Source organism: Agrilus planipennis, unplaced genomic scaffold, assembly GCF_000699045.2.
Source record: "Agrilus planipennis isolate EAB-ADULT unplaced genomic scaffold, Apla_2.0 scaffold29, whole genome shotgun sequence".
NCBI classification, from domain to species: domain Eukaryota; kingdom Metazoa; phylum Arthropoda; class Insecta; order Coleoptera; family Buprestidae; genus Agrilus; species Agrilus planipennis.
The window spans coordinates 418,510-437,735 of NW_020442462.1; the positions used below are offsets into that span (position 1 = coordinate 418,510).

The 19,226-nt window shown below is 36.7% G+C and overlaps 1 protein-coding gene across 1 annotated transcript in view; it reads right to left on the reverse strand.

Annotated features, from left to right (window-relative positions):
• LOC108744433 (paired box protein Pax-6-like) overlaps positions 1 to 19,226 on the reverse strand; it is a 91,008-nt gene that overhangs the window by 58,029 nt on the left and 13,753 nt on the right. The window contains exons 2-4 of the mRNA XM_018480188.1: positions 17,994 to 18,150; positions 11,054 to 11,279; positions 10,808 to 10,988 (exon numbers count right to left, since the gene is read on the reverse strand). Coding sequence (XP_018335690.1) covers positions 10,808 to 10,988; positions 11,054 to 11,279; positions 17,994 to 18,006 — 420 coding nt within the window. The 5' untranslated portion in view covers positions 18,007 to 18,150. The remainder of the gene's footprint in view (positions 1 to 10,807; positions 10,989 to 11,053; positions 11,280 to 17,993; positions 18,151 to 19,226) is intronic.

Here is a 19,226-nt window from a genome sequence, read left to right on the forward strand (position 1 = left end):
ATAACTTAGGCTAATTGATGTGCATCCGCTCTTCTGAACACAACGTAACTCAAAGAAGCTGGAAACAGACTAACAGTCATCAGCTGAAGATTACCAGCGTCCAGGGCGCATCATAGGGCGTAGTTATGCCACCGTTCATCCTATTTTGGTCTAGTAATAATAATTTTTATTTAATTTTGCTTGGGACATCATACTTTTTACTCGAAAAAGTTATTTTCATCGATTATGAAAAAGGAAAGGAGAGGCTGAAAGGATGGAAAGCGCGCGCTACTCTTGCGGCAAATTAATGCCCTATAGCTGACCTTCAAGTACCATCAATACGAAAAAAATTACAAATCCGAGTACCTCTTCTCGCTAGTTAAGATCTGTTCCATTGTAAACCGCAAAAAAATGTTAGACAAATTAAAAAGATATAGTAAAAGAAGACAAAACACTATCTAAGAGTCTCAGTCTCCCTGTACTTGTGGGTGTACCAGGGTACAAATTTGGGCTCATATATTTCTAATATTTATAAATAATCTAGGTACTCAATACAATTCCCAGCATAATTTCCTTTGCGGACGACACTGCAGTTATGTGAAGGTGGAAACATGGAAACAAGTAGACAATAGAATAAACATAGAGTGTAACTGAAATAATTGCGGAGTTTGCAGGAGGTAATAGAATACTGTAAAACAAGAAAATTAAGTAAATGTTTGCAGGTCGAAACACAACACCCCTCCGCATTCAATAATTTCCAGTAAGTCACTGATGGACACTTGTACCAGTGTTCACAACCTGAAGCGAGGAAACTATCGTACCTGTAGCGTAGAATTATCGTACATGGAGCAAAATTATCGTACTTTTCAAAATAATCACTATAATTAGTAAATTACTCGTATTAATCGTGTAAAAAGACAGACCTGAACTACCCCCACCCTTTAAATTAAAAATCAATAATAGATAGAAAAATACTTAAATATAACAAGATATAGGGGGTGGAGGTATGTTAGTGGGGTGTTTTTGACCTTAGGCTATGGTTAGTGACTGCATGACTACAATCACAAAATTGTGGATGGGAAGACCATCGACCCATCTGGTGACCAACAAGAAGGGATGTTATCTGCCGAGGAAAAACCTACATACTAGCATGATAACGTTCTTTTGTTGCAGGCACGTTCTTCTAAATTTAACACTGCGACTAACAAAAATGTTTTAGCGCTGTGAGCAAAAATAAAAAAAAAAGTCTTCGTGATATTATCTGAGAGGGTACGAATAAAATAAATTTTGAATGCATGAAAATTATCGTAATATCTGCGTACGATAATAATATGATATCGTACATCGTACGTAGAAATGAAATTATCGTATGTGTACGATAATTATCGTACGGTTCCGAACACTGGTACATAGGTACAGGTCTGACGAAGGAAGCTGGCGAGCGGTCGCGCAGGTACTTACCCATTTATGACCTATTTGGGTAAGTCACTTGGAACCTATGCACAAATAAGCTTTCAGTAGGCGTAAATTATAGTATTAATACACATAGGACAGTAGCGTACTAGAAAATAATGTAAAAACATGACAAAAAGAAAAAATTAACCTATTGCTTTTGTTTTATAGTTAGTTTTCACATTCACTCTCATCATGGGAATCTCTATCACTGTCACCAACATCAACAATTAGTTCTTCTGTTTGTCTGTCTATTACTTGCTCACTGATCCCTATTTTTGAATATTTAATCTACGCCCCTGATAGGAATACTGAAGAATGAGGGCTGCAATCTTTATACCTAAAACTGCCTACTTTTGCCACCGCGCATCCACGCCATTTTAAAATTTCAGCCAGATTCCAGCGTCAGGCCTGTAGATACTTATATAGAAGCGTTCATTGAACATAGAAATTAGACATTTCTTTGTCAGTATTTTTTCATTTTATGTCGCATGAAAGCGAAAGTGCATAAGTTGGAGGACACAATTGAATTTTCAGTCAAAAGCTGTCTTGTTTGTGGCGTGCTGATGAGATCGGAATTACGCACCATGTCCTGACGGTTTCCAGTTGGGTGTTTCATTCAGGGCCTTCTTCAGCATCCTTTTAGGAATCGTAGGAATGGGTGGGTGATGATTGAAGGCGAGAAAGATTAGCCGCACGAAATGAAAACAGAAGAGAGTGAAAGATTATCTGTGAAATATTATTACCCCAGCATTGATCCAAGAAAACAATAAATAAACTTGGACCAAGACAGACGGATCCAGAGTCGAACCGGTGTCATTCCAAATGCTATAGCTAAATGTTTACCTAAACCTCTAGCACATGCCGCTCGGTCGACATCACTAACGGCGAATTTAATAGTTAAATAGGTATATGAAGTAATTGAAGATAGCAATTTTGGTTATACGTAGAACGTACACTATTACATACTGTTTCGACATAACATCATTGCCCTGCAACCTAATAGGTACAATTATTGATAAATAATTTGTACCTATAACTATTTTGACTGTCTATGATGCATTGTTTGTAAAAAAACACTTGTGTTAGTTTCACTGAATATCATTATTAGATTTCACGATATCGTTTTCTGCAACGGGTCATATTAAGCAAATGTAGATGCGCGGATTGGAATGGGACGGGATTTTTGGGCAAGTACCTACTACTCTATGATAGTGGCCCTTTGGTCTAAACGGTATCGTCAGATAGAATATACATTTTAGTGAAACCAAGTAATACAAAATAATGGATGTCTTTCATCAGTAATAGGTTTTAAAAAACCTCTTTGATTTAATTCTGGTAATGGCCAGTGGATATATGAGGTTTTTTCAAAAAGTATCGCAAATTTTGTGTATTTTCAAAATTTATTTATTTATTCATGAATATTTATTTCGTCTCCTTCAAAGTAATCTCCACCACATATTATATACTTGCGCCAACGATTTTTCCAATCCTCGAACCACTTCAGAAAATCATTTTTTGTGATCTTGTTCACCTTCTTCCATGCTGTCTTTACCTCGTAAATCGTAACGTTGCGTCGTCTTTTCATGACCTCTTCAGTTTCGGGAACAAGAAAAAGTCACGGGGAGTCAGATCTGGGGAATACAGTGGCTGCGGCGATATAAGTGTGTTGGTTTTGGCAAAAAATTCGCGTATAAGCAACAGTGTGTGAAAAGCGACGTTATCTAAGTGAAAAAGCCGTTTTTGTTCTTCCACAAATCCGAGCGTTTCTGGCGGATTACTTCGCCCAAAATAGCGCATAACTTACACTACTCTGTGACAAGAACTCATGATGCACCATGCTCCTGCAATCGAAGAAAACTATAAGCAAAATCTTCATTCTTGGTTCGTCTGACAGCTTCCGTTGGGATGATTGAGCTTTGTCACGTCATAACCATAAACCCATTATTCGTCATCAGTTATGACCCTGGGGAGCAAATTTGGATCGTCGCAGACCGAGTCCAACAGCTCCACAGCAATGTTAATGCGATGCTGTTTTTGATCGAAATTGAGCAATTTTGGTACGAATTTCGCGGCAACCTTCCTCATGCCCAAATCGTTGGTAAAAATCGGACAGCAGGAGCCAATCGATATGTTTAGCTCCTCAGCAACTTCTTCAACGGTAATTCGATGATTGGTCAATACTATTTTCTTCACTTCATCAATGTTTTCGTCTGTTGTTGACGTGCTCGGGCGTCTGGCACTCTCTTTGTCATTCACATCTTCTTGGCCCTCCATTTTTTTGAATTGGCAAAAATCGAAGACGATCCAAAACATGTGCAAGCAAAGCAGCTGTCAAAAAAGAATTGAACATTCAACGTGGCTGAAACTTGTCGGTATAAGTTAGAGACATGAGTACCAACATAACACCATAAAAAATCGAAAATCGAATATACGTAATCCGCGGAAATTCAAAATTCGCGATCCTATTTGAACAGAGCTCGTATTAAAATACTAAACCACATATATAGTTCGTTGTTGTCTTGATCATCATGGGCAGTTATTCGAATGATGAGGGCTCTGGAAGCGAATGTAACAAAACAAAACGCGTTGCAACCAGCGTTCCACGAGAAAGAGCCATTGATTCCTTTGTTCCCGCCCTATTATCATAGAAACAATTGCGGAGCCAGCTGTCCAATGCGGACCGGAACATCCGCCATTTTCGACGAACAAACGGACGCTCGGTCGGTTGTGCTCATCGTCATTATTATTGTTTCCCTCTTTTTTAATCAGCGGCGGCCGTGACGTAGACCAGCAGACGACAGCATCAAGACATCGCAGGCGCCGTTTCTGCACGCATTGCGTACATTTCGTGTCGATACAGAATAGAAGAACGTACGACGACGCAAGCGCTTTCCCCGAGCCTAGTTATTACATATATTAAAAAATCCTTCCAGCTGATTGGTTGCGCTTTGGCCGGACCGAATGTAACAAGGGAGCCGTTGACAACAACGTAGCGACAAGCAGCAGGCTCGATGGACCAACGACGATTACGGAAACGATGCGAGGGAGAAGATACAAAGATGTGGAATATTTAAACAAGGGGATTGCTTATGACAGCGTCTTCACGTATCGTCCCATAAATTTAGCAATCTTATAAAATGAACAAGTTTTTGGGTAATTATTTCCTTAAATAAAACAATTATCGTAAAAGATAGTAAGTTAGTAGCCAGATTATAAAATGTATTGAATTTGAACCATATTTCTTTGTGATGATCAGTAGCGGGGCCAAAATTTGCCAAAAGGTGGAGAGGTCAAGAAAACAATGCTTTTCTATAGCTACATGTTAATAAAATGGAAGTCGGTAACACTGAAATAACCAGTATTTTTTTAAGATCGAATGGTTATTTGATGGGACTTTAAAGACAATAAGGGAAGGTTTTCGGATACTTTCGTTTTTTACGAATCAGTCAACTTTGCAACATCTTGTTCTGCGCTGTCGGTACCCAACACCAAATACAGTGGCGACTCGTGATAAATTAAAATGAGTAGGTATTCTGCAAATGTTTACTCAAATATTTCTTGAAAATTCATTTAATTCATGTCTTGTCTTAATCCTCTCATCGAAGTGATCAATTTTTGATATACAGTAGAACCTCTTTAAGTTAATGTTTTTCCTATAGAACCAGTATAGAAATCAAATCTGCCAATTGTTTCGTCTCAAACTGTAAGACATCTTCAGTATATGCAAACAATATTGTTTATTAATAAAAACTTTCTGGACCACGACCGATCAGTCTGGAACACGTCATTTCTTCTCTAGATGATGTACAGATACATACATGACCCATGAAATGCACAATACAGTAGAACTTCTTTAAGTTGAACCTCCAAAACTCGAAAAAATGTTTTGTTCCCTTTCCTTCAAGCCCCAAAACCTCCATTACTCGAAATCTCAACCCTCTATTAGTTGGAATAATCAGTGAGTTCCTGCAAGCTATTTTGGTACATATTTCCCTCTATAATTCGAAAAATTAAATTTAACCTCTGTATCTCGGACAGTAATGTTTTATTTTACAACCTTTACAACTCGATAATTTAAAACTTATTACGTTTATAGTTCGAAGAAAGCTAAGTTATGGACTTTAAGGATTTGCCGGCAATGTTAGTGCACCAAATCTTATCCTCTTCAAGTCGAATTAAAATCCTGCATAAGTCGAAAACTCTATAACTCGAATTTTTTGGCGTCTCCCTTGATGTTCGAGTTGTAGAGGTTCTAGCAAGTTGGTTTTATGAAACACTTTATAAATTATAAAAACCGTAATTATTATAAAAACGAATTTAACGATGAATTACACTCGTTCCTTAAAAACTGGATGAAACGAGTGTCGTCCCTTATTCACTAATCCTTTGAAACACGTTCACCACATGTGTAGTACGTATAATTAAATGTTTGTGTGTGTGTGTTTGCAAATCTTGAGATTTCCTATCCAATTGAAAGCACAAGAGGGTGCAATTGTTGTCCATGTCGACATCATTATGACAACAAAGCCGTTCTTTCCGAGCATCTGAAATTCCTCTTGTGCTCTTGAAAGGCAAACACACGGAGTGGGTCGGCGAATACAAAAGCTAGAGCTTTAGCAAATTTGGCTTATCGGTTCACAAGTGCTACCTATAGGTAGGTATGATCCTCTACCTACCTCTATACGTATTCACGCTACTATTGTTGGCGAATTCGTTTCGATATTTTTTATTGATGAGACTACCGTTTCATTTTATGTAGGCACTTATTAGGTTTAGATTTAAGGCAGATGATCCGGTATATGCGTCTGCAGATAGTTACCATTAGCTCGCGTTGATATCGTAAATATAAAAAAATAAATGATATCGACTACCACATAAAACTAATTTTTTCTATCTCTCGGAAACAGATTTTTTTCTGGAATGAAGGTACCCTAAGGTATATCCTTCTCTGTATCCCTAATATTGTGTGTGCAAAACTTTATAATGATCGATAGAGTAGTTGGGGGGTGAAATCGAACACATAAAACTTATTTTTCTATCCCTTAGGAACAGAATTTTTCTGGATAGAAGGTACCCTAAGGTATCCTTCTCTGTATCCCTGATATTGTGTGTGCAAAACTTTATAATGATCGATAGAGTAGTTGGGGGGTGAAATCGAACACATAAAACTTATTTTTCTATCCCTTAGGAACAGAATTTTTGTGGATAGAAGGTACCCTAAGGTATCCTTCTCTGTATCCCTTATATTGTGTATGCAAAATTTGATAATGATCGGTAGAGTAGTTGGGGTGTGAAATCGAACACATAAAACTAGTTTTTCTATTCTTCGGTAACAGAAATATTTTTCTGGATAAAAGGTACCCTAAGGTATCCTTCTCTGTATTGGACAGAAAAACTGAAGGTGAATTTTTCACGTACTATAAGGAATTTTTTGATGCTGAAGTAATATTTCATCAATACTTCAGAATGCCTAAATATCAATTAATGGTTTCTTTTAATAACACCCCTCTAATGAAATGATTACCAACGAACTGAATAATGTCTTATTAACATTAACGACTGTCACAAACACGCGCTGTCACGTCAAGGAATCCTCGCCTGGAAATGGATTGAGTGAATACATAATGCTTATTAAATAACGTTTCCTTGTAGATACCTAACTGCAGGTACTGGAAATAATAATGACATAAACTCAACAATTTTATCAGTTATAATATACGACAGATGCCTACAATATCTACATTTGAGCCTAATGGGGATCTCAAAGATCTAGGCAGACGAAGATTAGGAGCTCATCTAGAAACTTAAAAAATTGCAGGAAAACATTCATTTATATTTAATTACCAAAGAATCTGGGCTGCATATTGTTTAAAAACAAGACCGTGGTGCGTGGTGTTCTGCCTTGCAAAAAGATATTTTTTATTTTTTTCGACCTAACAATTAACAGTTTGAGGGGCTAAAAAGTGTCTTACGGGAAAGAAGTTGCAAATTATATCATAAAGTTAAACAAAAAATACAATAAAAACAATTTACCCATTTATAATATATACAATGAAAAAAATCGTCGTTTTCAGAACGAATATAATCAATGTATCATAATATGCTTAATTAGAAACATACAGTATATCGTTAAAGAACAAGTTAATAAGAAATACTCTTTGGTAAAAGTGACGATAAATTAATACGACCGATTTTATACGCTATTTGACATTTAACTTCATTCGTTTATTAAAACCACTTGTTGATATGAAACCTGGCGAAGTAAGGATATAATTACTACAGACATTTTAATTAACACATATATAAGTACAAAAGTGTATATACGACTGTCATTCTTTTAACGGACACTTGATAATTGTTCTTATTATAAATCGTACGTAAATTGCAATGTAATCTAAAATAGTGTTCCGATGAAATTTAACCGACAAATTCTATTTATTCGTCTTTTTCTCTACTTCATTAAGCACCTAATAAATGGCTGCTTGCGGCATTTATACATTTATTTCTAATTACTGTATCTACACGTATTAATTTAAAATTAATACCCATTTTCATTATTTATATGTTGGAGCTTTTACATAATAATTAACTGCATGCGTGTAAAACCGTATCAAAAGCCGTTTTAAAATATAAAACAAGAATATTTCAATTAAAACGTTATTAACGGTACTGCTGATACGTATAAGTTGTTTAAGATTTATTCAGAAGGATTAATTTATTTTATTTGCACAAACTCACACGTTGAAGTTTTAATTATCTGAAGAAACTATATTCGCTAAAATTGAGAGATACGGCAATTGGTGTAGACTTCATTGTCTCTGAAGAAAGTTTATTTTACAACCAAACACACAAATCAGCGGTAAGAGAAGCGTGTGGAATAAAAAAGTTTGGTTTTCATGTAATTGCTGCATATTATTTTACTACTAGTACTACTGATGTTACATATTCATGAAACATTTTGACATTTAATAGTGGTTAATATCAAATATTAATGTGAAAATTCATTTTTCAATTTTTTACCCTTTGTAAATTACCTCAGGTTAATAAGAAAAAATTTGTAGCTATTGTTTCACCTTCGCCGGAAATCGAACCCGGGACCTTTAGCGTTACGCACCAATGTTCTGACGATTAAGCTACGAGAGGTGACAACAGCAACAACGACAAACCGTACTTATTAAGTCACAGATGTGTCGCACTGAAGTAATTATATTAATACTATATATATATGAAACACTGACATTTAATAGTGATTAATATCAAATATTAATGTGAAAATACATTTCCATTTTTTTTTTAAAGACGTTACATCCAGTTGTTAAACAAATCATCAACACGAACGTATTAGGATGATGTTATATAAGGTATTTCCTTCTTCCTGCTTGACTATTTATTAGGAGACAGCACTAACAAAATTATAAGACAGAAACTTCAGAAAAATTTACAGCCTCTAGCTAAAATAATAATTAAAAAAAAAAACGTTTTTTTCGGGCTGCTGGCCATTTTAATTTTTATCAGATTTTTCGCTGTGTGCAACCCCCCGACGTCCTCAATTTTGCCGCCCTTCATTTTTGTTACTCTATGCATTAGTCCGGCTTGCTTTACATCGGGCCCTGTATGGGGGTAGTTTATTATTATTGCGCGTAGTATAAATTTATGGCTTTTGAAGATGTTTCTACAATTTAGTTTTTCTCCCCTATATAACCAAAACAATAGAGTATCTGTTATGTACCTACTACATATATTGTTTTTGAGGATAATAGATAAAAGAGGATTAACAATGTCCTTTTTTTGCGTTTTTGGTCGAAGGATCGCATTTGCAGCCTATTATGATTCAATCTATTACTTATTATTTAAAACTTTAGCTTTGCTTATTGTTTTCTCAAAAAGAGTGCTATAAAGAGACCGGCGTTCGTGCCGTTCCACCGGCATTTTGTTTCGAGAATGGCTGACATATTAAAAACGTTAAGGATTCACCTTGGCAACCGACCGACGACACGAAAGACGACGCTATATTATTATTACCGAGGATCCAGTCAACCAACTGAATGCTGATGGTTTGTACCGCGTCGCGCCATCCCGTCCGTTTACCTGGAATACGTGACTCCGTCGCGCGTCTAGTACAAACAAGAGGAGTTCATGTTCCTGGTCTTGTCGTTGATACTTCAGAGAGGCACACAGTCTTGTGCACGTTACGTAAACAGAAACAAATCTCATATTAGACAATGAATAGATCGCAAACAAGGGGGCTGCAGGAGGCTCTTCGGCTACAACCGGATGTCAATGCCTGTTTGCTATATTATATGATGTAGTAAGATGATACCATCAATTTGTAAGCGCCTTCTCCTCCAGGTGCATCTTTACCTGAAGTTTTAGGCAGTTAATTAAAGGAAAGTTAATGTAATCGTTTTGATGAAACGAATTTGGTAAACGTTTAAGGAATGACGACGTTTGGAGTTGAGTATGTACTTCAAATTGAAACATCAGTTGACGAAATGTTAACTGATGCTGATCCATTACTGATCGACATATTTTCTAATTTAATTTTTTGAAATAACAAACTGCTAGAGAAGGATTACATGTTTTGAAAAAAGTTATGGATTGAAACATATCTCTTCTATCCTACCACCTACTGAGTTGATGTCGTGGGCAATGACGTAATATATGAGTATATATCTCGCGCAGGAAATCGTTTAATACCCTCAAAAATTAGTATTGTTTCTCCATAAAACTTCCCATTTATCTTTTTAGAGTTTTAATTTTATGTCACGTCGCTATCTTTTTTAAATGCAAACGTAGGTAGCAATCCCATTTCATCCTTGAGAGTTAATTTTTGAAAACTGCCTAAATAGCCAGGTTTCTCTCATATGTTTACAGATGTTAATTGAGACTAGGCACGAATATATACAGAAAATATTAGGGAAGAGATTATAGGATTTTTGGATTGAAGCATATAACCTTGATGCTTACTTCTCCCATATTCAAAAATTTTTATGTTTAAAACTGTTGAAGTCGAAAATTTTTATTGTATAGAAATATGGATCTTATTTACCGATTAGTCAAATAAAGCGTATCTAGCTAAATTTGCTAAATTTTCCTTGACTTGGAGCTAATGGTCATACCCATAGTAGTAGTAGAGATAAACAATTTACTAAATGTATAAGTATCGTCAGTTTGGGTTTACTCTAAAAAAGCTTCTTAATTTTGGCGAAATAATTGGTTTAGTTTGAACCAGAAGAAGTTATTGTCTGATACAACAAAAGACACTTAGATACTTTCAAAGCTTATTAATAAAAATGGATTTTGAAGTAGCACAACAGAGACATCAAGATACCAATGATTATAAAAAAAATGGAGAATAAAAAGAGTGACTTACGCTTGGGATGTTGTCGTTATTGCAGACTCCTTCCGACAGGAGCCGGTCCCTTATTTCCCACGCAAAAATCGACGGACACTCCCGTTTGTACTCGGCAATTTTGTTGACGACGGGCGCGGTAGCAACTCGCGGTTTGGATCCGCCGATCGCTCTCGGTTTAATGGATCCGGTCTCGTAATACCTGGAACAATATCGCATCAGCTGAGCAAGGTCACCTGCTGAAATCAACACTCTAACCATTCATACCTTCCTAAGATCTTTGAGACACAGCCATTCGAGACCTGCAGGATGCGCGAAATGTCGCAGGGACGCGCGCCCGAATGAGCCAACTCGACGATCTTCTGGCGCGTGGAGTCCGGCAAAGGACGGCCGTTCACATAGACGCCCCCCAGCTGGTTGATGCCACTGTGACCAGCCGCGTGAGTGAAAATCGTACTCTGGCCCATCGAAGCATGGTGCATAAGGTCTTCTTCTGAAACAAAACGTACGCAATTTTTCAGTACAACTACTAGACGATTTTCAACACCTGCTCATTAAAAATATAATAGGGTATTCGGTTGACAGTTGACTTGCCTAACGCAATACACCTGTCGTATTTTTGATTCGTGATTATTTTATCGTTTTATTTCTTAATTATTTCCCACTCTATAGCCTTATATCTATTTTGCCCTTCTTCGACTGTCCTGTTTTTGTATTACAATACAATCTCATTTGTTAACCAGAGTTTCCTGTAGCTGCTGACTTTAGGTACGTTTTAAGCAGTTCCATTCTGTCTCTATGTCCCTGTCATTCGTTTCTCCCGCCACCTTTAGATTTCGTTTGTCCTTGTAGCTAGCCTATGACGCTTTTCAATACATTTTAGCTTTTGTAAGTCAAGACGTCTTCTACCTCCCCTCTTTCTCAGAATTTTGAATTTAAGATTGACCTTTATAACTGCTGAGTTATGATCGCTACCAATATCTGCTCCTGGATAACTCCTACAGTCCTTCACTTGATTTTTAAATCTTTACCTATAACAAGTATGTAATCTAACTGATATCACCTGGCATCTTCCACGTATAGCGCCTCCTAACGTGATGGTTGAATAAAGTATTCGCGTCGGTTAAGTTATGTTTATCGCAAAATTCTATCAGTCTATCTCCCCTATCATTTCTATTGCATTTTATAAGTATGGGGTACTTATAAATTCTAGTCGGGTAGGTGACGGTTTTTCCATAATCGCAACGCGCTGTGACTAAAGCTTTTGGGTAGTGGTCGATTTCAACATCTGACCAGAAACTACAATTGTATTTAAATAGATGGCGACCTTACATGAACTTACACCTAAATAATCATCATATTAGAATCTGCTCATTTTACTCAGAATATGTCGCGATCTGCTAATTAATTTCGGCATTCGTCCGAATTCAGCATCTGAACCTAGCATATCTATGTAAATAAACTATCATTTTGTTGGAAAGATATCAGATGAAAAGAAAAATGCCCACATGTGTATTATGTTGCTCTTTACATGAACGTAGAAATTAAATAAAACTGTTTGACACGAGTCTATGTGAATACGTGTCAGTTAAGTAATTGATGAAATACTTGAAGGTTTTATATAATGGAAAACCACAATCCTGTTAGCGAACAGTGCATTTGTACATAACGATCTTTTCGTAGAATAATATAGTCCACGTTTTATTTAAAGCCCTATTACTCTGTATAAATTAACCGTTAGGACAAGGACGGAGTAGGTAAATTTTAACATGAAAAAAAAATTATGAGAAAGTATCTGTACTTCTCTCAAAAGTGTATGTTTCCAAAATCAACACCATTACTATCGCTGTTTTAATTTTGCATGTAGATAGGTACTCAAAAATAAGGAAAAAAATAATAATTTATAAACAATTTCCTCTTTTTTTTACTGCAAAATTTGAAGTGTGTCCATTGAAACATTTTGAAATTCCTAGTGATTAATTATTAAGTATTAATTTGGGAAGGTTAGAAATGAAGAGGAATAGGAGAGCAGAGGACTCCATGGAAGTAAATAAGGAATAGGCGAGATAGGTTAGTAGGACACCTTCTCAGGCATGAAAAGATTTAGATTACTGTTCGCAAATAGTTAAGGATCTGGGTTGTTCTAAGTTGAAAGAGTGGACGTGGGTGTCCAACCAGTCTCAAAACTGACGACCTTATGATGATGATGAATTTGAAAATTCATTTTCAGTTTTTATTCACTATAAGTCCAGTAGATAAAAATTGAAAATAATTTTTAAATTAATATGTAGTAGCTTCATTTTTATAACATCATCTTCTTAGTAATAATTTTCCTTCGGTACCATACGCATGGGAAGCCCTAAAATCACACCTTAAGTTTTTGGAACAGCTGCCTGGCTATTGTCATCCCCGTTTAACACGAATATAATTTTTTTTTTAATAACCTCCTTAAACTTGCTTGTGTTGTTGCAGTTTAATGAAAGGTACACCCTGATAGCCCTTGAAACTTTTTCGATGCTTAATAATACCTATAAGAGCCCACAGGAACGACCTTCGTATATAAACGTGGCTTCTTTCGTATATGAATTTAAGTGGCTTCGGGTGGATTTGGAGAATTAGACAGCGGTTTATATACAAGAGGATCAAGATGGATAAAAGGGGTTTAAGTGCGTTATAATCTGACAGCACATTAGTGAATAGTGCACCGCGCCCCCTGGGGGAAACGAACCTCGACGAGGGTGTACTTACCGACTGCTGCAGAACGCAATAAGTTATTGTTAACAACTTGCTACACCATCCAACAATGGAATATAAACTTCCGACAAGAAATAAATGTAAGTATAACGGCTTAAAAAAGGCACTTCAAGAAGATGGGATGGGCAAAAAACGAACCCATATTTACAAAAGATATGGGTAAAGAGAACTTTTAAGCCATACGAAAGAGGGAAATATAGAATTCCTATCGTACAAGTTACGATGATTAATTCCCTAGTGATATTTGGTAGGTAAATGGATGTACCTACTTATAGGTAGGTATATAGTAAAATGCTTTCTGCTCATTGAGCCCTTCTCAAGGTGCAATACTTAATAAATGAAAGTAGTAATAATGCGATAAGCAGCATTTTCGACATATCTTACTGTTTTACTACAGAATGGGTAAAAATGCTGTTCAAACTAGAAAGAAATTGACTGATGTGTTTGGAGAAGGTGTGTTGACAGTACGCCAGTGCCAGAACTGGTTCGCTAAATTTCGATCCGGAAATTTTGATGTCGAAGATGCACCACGTTTGAGAAGGCCGGTTGAAGCTGATAAAGACGCGATAAAGGCATAGGTTGATGTGAACCGGCGAATAACAACACGTGAGATCGGATTGAGGTTAAATTTATCAAATTCAACAGTTTATGACCACTTGAAAGGCCTGGGATTATCCTCGAAGCTCGATGTATGGGTTCCCCATGTTCACAGAGAGAAATCTGTGTCGCCGCATTGACGTCTGCGATTTGCTTCTCAAACGTCACGAAAATGATCCGTTTTTGAAGCGCATCATCACTGGGGACGAAAAATGGGTTGTATACGACAACGTCAAACGCAAGAGGTAATGGAGCAAAAAAGATGAACCGGCTCAAACCATTTCCAAAGCCGATATTCACCAAAAAAAGGTGATGCTGTCTGTTTGGTGGGATTTTAAAGGAATCGTTTTTTTTGAGCTTTTACCGGATAACACAACGATTAATTCGGAAGTCTACTGTCATCAGCTGGACAAACTGAATGATGCACTTCAACAGAAAAGGTCAGAACTAATCAACAGGAAAGGTGTAGTGTTTCACCAAGACAACGCGAGATCTCACACAAATTTGGTCACTCGCCAAAAGCTTTTACAGCTTGAATGGGATACAATGCTACACCCACCATATTCTCCAGACCGGGCACCATCGGATTACTATTTGTTCAGGTCACTCCAAAATTTTTTAGACGGTAAAACCTTCACCTCAAATGTGGAGGTCAAAAACCTCCTCGATCAGTAAAGACCAAAAATTTTATGAGCGTGGAATTATGCTACTACCAGAAAGATGGCAAAAGGTGTTGGACCAGAACGGTCAATATATAATTTAATAAAGTATTTGTTTATTATACGAAAACTGCCTTTCATTTCCACAAAAAAAAACGAAATGACTTGCCGAACAATAGAAAAGAGATGTTAGGTAGTTAAAGATATTATTCCAACCAGGCAGTTATAAAGCCAACCCTGATTTTTTCCATGCCTAAGCAACCTCTAGCCGCTGCACTGCTTTTATTGTTATTCGGTTGTCTCTTTTCACTTTGTGTATACTACTCATGAAGCATTTCCAAACTTAACAAGGGCGTATTCAAAACGCAGCAAATGACTACAGTCCCAACTGGAAACAAGAAAGAAGATACGCTCATTCTTATAAATAATTTATTGCGAATTATGCCAATTTTGAAAGTCTCAACTATAGTATCTTACGATATGGCGGTGCAAAACCCATATACACAGTTGATTCAAAAAGTTCCGAGACTTTTACGAAAGGAAACAGGAGTTTAGAAAGAGTTTATATTTAATTTAATTGCATTGAGTGACTTTTATGATAAAAATTGTAAAACAGGATCAAAGACTGGGCTGGCACAATGTCATGTAGAAGAAACCAATCACTAGTGCGGTAAAATACTCGTCAAAAGTCGACCCAGGGCATCTTTATAGAATTCGTTGTGGACAATCCCGCGGGAATAAAAAAAATAATAAATAGCGTTGATTATGGGTTTTATACAAAATTAGTCCCAGAACTTTTTGAATGAACAGTGTATGTACCTAGGTAGAGGTAATTTAAAATGCCTTGGGTTGCGCGATGAAAAAACTGCGCTTCACTGATTTCTATATTTTCATCATCTTTTTATCTGGAATTCCCTCCTTGGTTGTATAGCGAGGCACGTAGTTAGAATAAACAGAATAATCACCCAGTCAATGTTACTAAAATGTACAAAATGAATATGATAAAAGGCCTACCTCTCGCGCGTGAGCTGTAGTTACGAATTCTACGTGTGCGGTAGGCATGCCAAAGGGTTATAAAGGAAAAAATTAACGGCTGCTTCACAAGTATCATGGTACTTCCTGAGAATTGGTGGGATACAGTTCTTGAAAAGGTTCAAAATGAGAATTATTGAATTAACGCGTAATACGCGATGTTCAAAGGCGCAAAAGTATGAGAACCGTAACTGTGCATAAATCTAACGTAATGACATTGGATATATTTTAACTAATCCAAACCATGAAAACAAATAGTTGCTGCTTAAGATGTGCAAAAGACGACATAATTGAACCATTCGCTGCCATTAATTCCGGAAGTATTGTTGCCTTAAGCGTTTTATAATGCGACTCAATCGAGTGACGGTAAAGTTGAAAGTACGCCACTGGTTTGCGACGCTTCGTTGCCATCGACGACAGGCGTCGTCGTCGGCGTCGCTTTTCGTTCTCTCGGTCTACGTCAGTAGGTACAACATCATACATAGCTTTCACGCTCGCTCGCGACGCAAATAGCGTTCGTTCTCTCTTTTGTTGATTCTGTGCAACCAGTGAACTTGCTAAAGCGGCTCAAATTGCATTAGCCATTACATTACATGGAGAATTGAGGACGTACCGAGACGTGAAAGTGCGGAGTACGCGCAACGGGATGTTTCGCGTCGCGTCTAGTCGCGCTAGTTCGCAGTTACAACGAACAAAACACTGCGCTGACTGTTTCTGACTGAAATTATACCCATAGCATGTTGTAAAAAGGGAAAGCAATTTTTGGAAATATAAAATAATTCGAAGTGGTCTGTATTCTGTCGAAACTGCCAGACGCGGATCGCGATTTCGATCTTTTTGGATCTCATCAGCACGTCGCAGGCAGCTCCGACAGAACACAGACCAACCTTTACCTGCTGTCTTAACAGTGCGTTTTAGAAAATATTATAAATGGCGCAGTAAACGCCATCTGTAGCACGATGCTACATTTTACATTTTGGAAATATGTTGGAAATGATACCATGTTAAAAGAACTTGTGTTTGCCGTGAAATTACGAGCAGTTGGAGAAGTTAGAGATAGCTTTAAATAAAATGGAGGCGGTATTGACAAAATAGTACTGTATGAAAATAAATAAAACAACAATACTGGTATGTAAGGGAAGAAAAAGTAGAGAAAGAGCGAATATAGAGATAAGAGCAGCTGTTCAAAATGCAGTATTTGTAGTATTATTTTATAATAAAGAATCCTCTTTCAATATAAAACGTGTATAGATCTTAGACATTCCAATCATTTCATAATCTTAAGGCATCAGAAAGAGACTGATTAGACACACATCTCCACTATTTGAAATATGAAACCTCAATGAGATTCAAATTTTTGAATTTGATTATTTGCCGAAGTTCACTCCATTACCGTCTACAATCTGGCATCCTATTGTTGGTTGGTAAGATAGAGTCTTCTGACAGAAGAAGAGCAAAGAGCCACGTTACCTTTTAGTACGGAACCCTAAAAAGTAACTACCTGTTCTATAGAACAGTTTTATCCAACTCAAATCAATCAAAACGTAATAAATATAGGGACATGGGAGTCTCTTTGGGATTGAAAATTTTAAGTTTTATTGTTTTCCAAAATTCATGCCACTGCAATCCATAATTAGGTAAAGTTTCAATTGGCTTCCTCTTGTTACGTTACTGAGATATTACCTAGAGCCTTCTGACAGAATAAGAAGAAACAGCATAGGCTCCATATAAAAGTCGTGTTACCTTTAAAGACAGAACCTTAATAGTCAACTGTACACTTGTTCTAAACAACAGTTTTATCTGTCTCATTATCAATTAATTTAAAACGTAATAAGGACTTGTATATGTAGAGACATGGGAGTCTCGTCGAGATATAAAATTTTAAGTTTTATTGTTTACCAAAATTCATGTCACTACAGCCCATAATGTTGTAAAAGTAGGCTTCATCTTGTCACTGAGATATAACTTTCTGACAGAAGAAGATATATCATAATCTCCAGTAAATAGTGGCGTTACCTTTTGGTAGAGAATCCCAGAGGGTAACAACTTGTTCTAAAGAACAGTCTTATCCTACGCGTTATCAGTTAATGAAAAAGTACCCATTGTACCGAACGTTTAGAAAACCTTTGACAGTAAGCCTATTAGTGCATTAAAAGTTTTCGTACCTTTATGGGGCATCTTCCAGAAAGCCTCTGCACACGTGGATTCGCGTAAGGACAACGTTTTTGCGGCGTTTAGTACACTGGTAAAACCACCGCCCGGCGACGGGGCCGTAGGACCTGACGTGGCTCCCAGGTTGAAAAGCAAAGTTTAGCTTTGCCTCTGTAAAAAACAAGAAAATATATTAATGGGCATTAATTGCAACAAGAAAGTCAGAAACTTGAGTTTCATTTGATGGATTTAGTGTTCGACCAAAAAAACGTGTTTCGGTAAAAAAACGAGTTTCGGTTTCGGCGGCAAACCTGCCGAAACTACGACCGAAACCGAAACTGCGTTTACATTTTGTTTCTGTTGAAGTTTAGTGTCATTCAACATGACGAATTAAGTTTAGAAGAAGTTAATTTGTTCTTCATTAAGATAAAAGTGATTTATTTTGTTTTGTGTATTACTTAAATGTTAAGTTCCTATACCTATTGTGATATTAGGTAACAATAACAAAAGTAATTTTATGTTTAATATTATATAAAAAAAAGCATGAATAATCTTCGAAAGAAAAATGAGTCTAGTCTACTATACTTACTCAAATAAACATCTCACCTATTTTAAGTATTTTTAAGGCGCAATTAAAGTATTTCCTTAAATGAGGGGTTGATTTTGATTTGATTATCAATAAGTAAAAATGTCAAAGACTGCAGAGCTATGTGATTTAAAGATAAAAAAATAAAACTGACTGATTATAATAACGTTTTCTTTATTTTTCTCTCAAAACATGATCCTTATAAGGAAGTTTCGGTTTCGGTTTCGGTTTCGGCCGAAACTGAGACCGTTGCCGAAATTCGGTTTCGGTTTCGGTCGTAAAAACCAGTTTCGGTCGGACATTAGATGGATTTATTCAGTGTGTACCTACAACATATTCCTTACTACCTATAGTTCAATTGCTAAATTAAAGTAATCACTTTTTGATAATGGAAAGCAACACTAGATCTGGTAGGGTGAAGATAACAAAACTTTACGTAGGTATAATATTACGAACGTCTTATCATCCGAAAATCTGCTGGTTGGACGCTAATCAGAAGCATTATTAGCTGGAAACATCCAAAAATTTTTTGCTGTCATTTCCACCAGTTACTAATGCTGGTGGGCGGGCAGTCCCTCCGCATTATACGCCGAAAGGTAGGGCAGAATGCCTCCTTGAAGCTTCTTTTAGGAATCGTAAGAATGGGTGGATGGTGGATTGG